The 5,294-nt window shown below is 42.3% G+C and overlaps 1 protein-coding gene across 1 annotated transcript; it reads left to right on the top strand.

The window, feature by feature from the left end:
* Positions 1 to 3,262: 3,262 nt before the first annotated feature.
* LOC128594465 (10 kDa heat shock protein, mitochondrial-like) lies at positions 3,263 to 3,927 on the top strand. The gene has a single exon (XM_053603296.1). The coding sequence runs from the start codon at positions 3,496 to 3,498 to the stop codon at positions 3,802 to 3,804; it is 309 nt and encodes a 102-aa protein (XP_053459271.1). The 5' UTR covers positions 3,263 to 3,495; the 3' UTR covers positions 3,805 to 3,927.
* Positions 3,928 to 5,294: the final 1,367 nt, after the last annotated feature.

Below are 5,294 nucleotides of genomic sequence, written 5' to 3'. Positions count from 1 at the left end.
TTGGAATGGATTTCCCATAGATTGGGTGGCTGGTGAGGCAGCCATACTGAGAAGGTCTAGGTGGCCAGGGGCTGCTATTGTCGGAAGGACTCAGTAGGGGCATAAAGCAGAGCTATCATAATTCTGCCTGCCAGGATCAGAACTTCATTCTTGGGACAGGTTGAGGGACTCCCACAACCCAAGGGAAATGGAGTCAGGGGGCCAATGTGAGATCTGCTCCTGAAGAAGTCTTGTGAGCTTTAAGATCCCAACCCAGCAGGGTCTGAATGCTGAGGAAACAATCAGGCAATCACCAAAGGCAACTAAGTGTGGAATAAGAACCATAAAGGTTGCTGGCCATCCTCTGTCTCCTAAAAACCCACAGCACCATCTGGTGTCCTGGCGACATATTGCAACATACTTTCATCAACACTGAGGACTTCTGTTTGAAAGAAAGGAGGCAGTAAGAAGGAAAAATGAGGACAAGGAGGTGAACAAGAAGAAAGAACACATGAGAAAGAACCAACAGAAAAATTCTGGCAACATGAAAAATTAAAACAGAGGAACTTGCTGGGTGGAGAGCAAGATGGCGGCCGAGTAACAGCTTCCTTACATCTGGGCACCGTGAGTCTGGGGAGATAGGACTCCAGGCATCTCTGACTGGTGGGATCTGCCTATCATCACCCCTGTGAGGATACAGAGAGTCAGCGAGAGACTTCTGGACCCCAAGAGGAGGTCTAAAACAGTGGAAAACCGGCAAGTGGTCATGTGTGTTCAATCGGTCTAAACCCGCCCGCAACTGTAAGTTCAGTAGCAGCGAGACTGCAAACCAGAAAGGCCTTACCTGTGAACTGTTTTGGTGTCTTTGAACTTGGCACTCAGTTGAACTGCCTTGGGGAGAGCCTGAGCGGGAATGCGGAGAACTTTGTCTGTTGTCTAGGGCCCCAGTCTGAGCCGCTGAGCCAGACAGAACTAATAGTGTTTGGCTGTGGGCCACAGGGAGCCATTGTGAGCGATCTGCCCCGGCAAGCTCCGCCCTCAGGGTTGCAGAGCTAGAGTCGGGTGGGAGCTGGTAACCCAGCAACCAAGTAGACTAAGGATGGGGTCTGAACCGCCTTGCAGCCCTAATCCTCAGGGGCAGAGTGAGACCGGTTTTGGCACACTGGGTAAGTGGATAGCCACTTCAGCAGTGATTCCAGCGACAAGCATTTTCCTGGGAAATCTTCTCCTCAGCAAGTTTACAAGTTCAAAGTGCCTTTTAAGTGGGCTGAAGAGAGATTTAGGGCGTCTACCTGCTGGTGTTTGAGAAATCAGCAGCCTCCAGTCATATCAGAACTGTGATTAACATCTCATACCCCAGAAGACCATGTGTTGCCCAGACAATATTCAACAACATATACATACTGCTTTGTTTTTGGTTGTGTTTTGGGTTTTGTTTGTTTGTTTGTTTTGTTTTGTTTTTTTGGTTTGGTTGTTTTTTTGTTTATTTTGATGTTGTTGATGTTGTTTTGTTTTTTAATTTCAACCTTTTCCGTACAGATCTTTTTTTTTTTTTTTTTTTTTTTTTTTGGCCGGGGCTGGGTTTGAACCCGCCACCTCCGGCATATGGGACTGGCGCCCCACCCGCTGAGCCACAGGCGCCGCCCATACAGATCTTTTTTCTTTCTCAATTTTTCTAGTTTAATTATAATTTCCCATTGCTGCCCTTTTTAATAACTAGAACTTCATTTTTGCTAGTGTTTCTACCGCTATTATTTGGTTTTTCACCCAATATTATACCATAAAGTTTTCTGTTTGCTTGTTTTGGTTTGATTTATAGCATTTTTGTCTTTCCTCTCTACTTGGTGGAGGTGGGGTACTGTGTCTGATCAGGTTAGCAAAAAGCTGCTGACCTCAAGGGAACCACCCAACTGGGCACCCCCAGAAGGTGGTTTTTTTTTAAGGTTGTGTCAAAGTACCCTACTGTACACCTATATTGCTCTGTCTCCCTCTTTCTGTGCCTCTTCTTTTTGTCAATATTCCTTTTACACACCCCCTCTCCTTTCTCTCTATTTTTTTTTTTTCTTTTCACTCAGTCCTCCTTTCTTGCTCTTCAACCTTCTCACCCTTCTGGTCCTGTACCAAAACAGAGGAACTTCCCCATGGGACCATGAGGCGGCTACTGTAGAAATTGCCACCTATAAAGAATTAATATGATTTACATAAGGGGATTTAATATGTGGATGATAAAGACAATGAAAGGAATGGATGAGCAAATGGAAAGACAGAACCAAAAGTCAGACAAGAGATATGTAGAATACAGAAAGGATATGGCAGAGTTTAAGGAAATGAAGGAGACAATCGGGGAATATAAAAATGCAGAAGAAAGTAAGTATCAAAAATAGGTTAGACCATGGAGAATAAACAACTGCAGAGCTAGAGGATGAAGTTTTTTATTTAACCTAGGTAGTTAAAGAGGCAGAAAAGAAGAGAGAAAAGGCAGAATAGGTGCTTAGAGAACTATGAGACTCCATGAAGCTTATGAATAATAGAGATTCCTGAACGGGAAGAAGATTGTCCCAAAGGAATGGAAGCCCTATTGGAGACTATCATAAATGAAAACTTCCCAAGTTTTACTGAAGACACTGATATACTCCTTTCAGATGGATATCAAACCCCGGGTCATCTCAACTCAACAGAGCCTCTTCAAGACAAATTGTAATGAATGTGTCCAAAGTCAAGATGAAAGAAAAACTTCTGCAAGTAGCCAGGAGTAAGTGCCAACTGACCTATAGAAGCAGAGCCATTAGGATGACAGCTGACTTTTCAACTGAAACTTTCCAAGCCAGAAGAGCATGATCCTCCATCTTTAACATTCTTAAACAAAATAATTTTCAGCCCAGAATTCTGTATCCTGCTAAACTAAGCTTCAAAATTGATGGAGAAATCAAATCTTTTGCAGATATACAAACACTGAGGAAATTCACCATAAGACCAGCTCTACAGGAAATACTTAGACCTATTCTCAGCACTGACCACCACAATGGACAACCAGCAAAGTTAACACCCAGAAGCTAAAGGTCAAAACTTATCTTCCACAATGGTACAAAGAATAAAACTATACAATGGGCTCTGTGCCTGTAGATCAGTGAGTAGGGCACTGGCCACATACACCAAGGCTGGTGGGTTTGAGCCCAGCCTGGGCCTACTAAACAACAATGACAACTGCAACCAAAAAATAGCTGGGCATTATGGTGAGCACCTATAGTTCCAGCTACTTGGGAGGCCAAGGCAAGAGAATTGCTTAAGCCCAAGAGTTTGAGGTTGCTGTGAGCTGTGACACCACAGCACTCTACCGAGGGTGACATAGTAAGACTCTGTATCAAAACAACAACAACAACAACTATGTAATGGGCTTTCACAAAATAAGATTAATAGAATTGCACCACACTTATCAATTCTCTTAATAAATGTCAGTGGGGTCTCTCCTTGCAGCGGCGCGGCAAGAGCAGAGTGGTGGCTACAGAGGTGGGAGCTATGGCAGGACAAGCATTTAGAAAGTTTCTTCCATTCTTCAATCGAGTATTTGTTGAAAGGTGTGCAGCCAAAACTATAACCAAAGGAGGCATTATGCATCCAGAAAAATTTCAAGGAAAAGTATTGCAAGAAACAGTAGTGGCTATTGGGTCAGGCTCTAAAGGAAAGGGTGGAGAGGTTCAACCAGTTAGTGTGAAAGTTGGAAATAAAGTTCTTCTCCCAGAATTTGGAGGCACTAAAGTAGTCCCAAATGACAAGAATTATTTCTTATTTACAGATGGTGATATTCTTGGAAAGTATGTAGACTGAAACAAATCACTACTGAAATGGCATTGACATGAAGCTGCCCATTCCACTGAAGTTCTGAAACCTTGCATCATGTAAATAATTTCCATGTCTCTCTTTTATAATAAATTGATGATATCTAAACTGCTGGCATGCCATGTCTAATGTTTAGTTTCACTGTACTGATATAAACATTTCCAAATAAAAATATGTAAATAAAAAAATTTAAAAATAGAATAAAATAAATAAATGTCAATGGACTGAATTCACCACTGAAAAGGCACAGGCTGGCAGATTGGATAAAAAAAACACAAGCCATTTATATAATGTCTCCATAAGACACATCTAGCCTTGAAGGACAAATCAAAACACAGGTTAAGGGATGGAAAACAATATTACAAGCAAATGGAAATCAGAATAAAGGAGGGGTTGCAATCTTATTTTCAGATACAAGTGGATTTAAAGCAACTAAAGATAAGAAAGAGAAAGATGGATATTTTATATTGGTCACAGGAAAAGTACAACAAAAAGACATTTCAGGGTGGTGCCTATGGCTCAGTGAGTAGGGCACTGGCCCCATATACTGAGGGTGGTGGGTTCAAACCTGGCCCCAGACAAACTGCAACAAAAAATATCTGGGCACTGTGGCAGGCGCCTGTGGTCCCAGCTACTCAGGAGGTTGAGGCAAGAGAATCACCTAAGCCCAAGAGCTGGAGGTTGCTCTGAGCTGTTACACCATGGAACTCTACTGAGGGCAACAAAGTGAGACTTTGTCTCTAAAAAAAAAAAAAAAGATATTTCAGTTTTAAATATTTATGCACCTAACTGAAATACTCCCAGATTTATGAAATAGACCTTGAGGGGTCTCAGCAATATGATATCCCATTATGCCATAATTCCTGGGGACTTTAACATCCCTCTGACAGAACTGGACTAATGCTCTAAATAGAAACTAAACCAAGATACAAAGGACTTAAATGTGACCCTAGAACAAATGAGATTAATAGACATATATAGAACACACCATCCTAAAGCTAAGGGATATACATTTTTCTTGTCAGTCCGTGCTACATACACCAAAAATCGACCACATTCTAGGATACAAATCAATCCTCAGCATAATTAAAAGAATAGAAATTATACATTGCATTGAGATGTCAGGAATTTTGACCCTGACTTCATAAAGGAATAGCTAGAGTTTTGAAGCTTTGTTTTGCTTTGTTTTGTTTTATGAAACAGGGTCTTGCTCTGTCACCCAGGATGGAGTGCAGTAGCCTCATTATAGGTGACTGTATCCTCAGATGCCTGGGCTCAAGTGATCCTCTTGGTAAATGAGACTACGGGCGCATACCACCTGCCCTGCTAATTTTTTTTTTTTTTTTGAGACAGAGCCTCAAGCTGTTGCCCTGGGTAGAGTGCCATGGCATCACAGCTCACAGCAACCTCCAATTTCTGGGCTCAAGTGATTCTCCTCCCAAGTAGCTGGGACTACAGGTGCCCACCACAACACCCGG

Source organism: Nycticebus coucang, chromosome 9, assembly GCF_027406575.1.
Source record: "Nycticebus coucang isolate mNycCou1 chromosome 9, mNycCou1.pri, whole genome shotgun sequence".
Classification (NCBI taxonomy): Eukaryota; Metazoa; Chordata; class Mammalia; order Primates; family Lorisidae; genus Nycticebus; species Nycticebus coucang.
The sequence above is the reverse complement of the archived record's forward strand: the minus strand, read 5'-3'. Positions and strand labels throughout refer to the sequence as shown.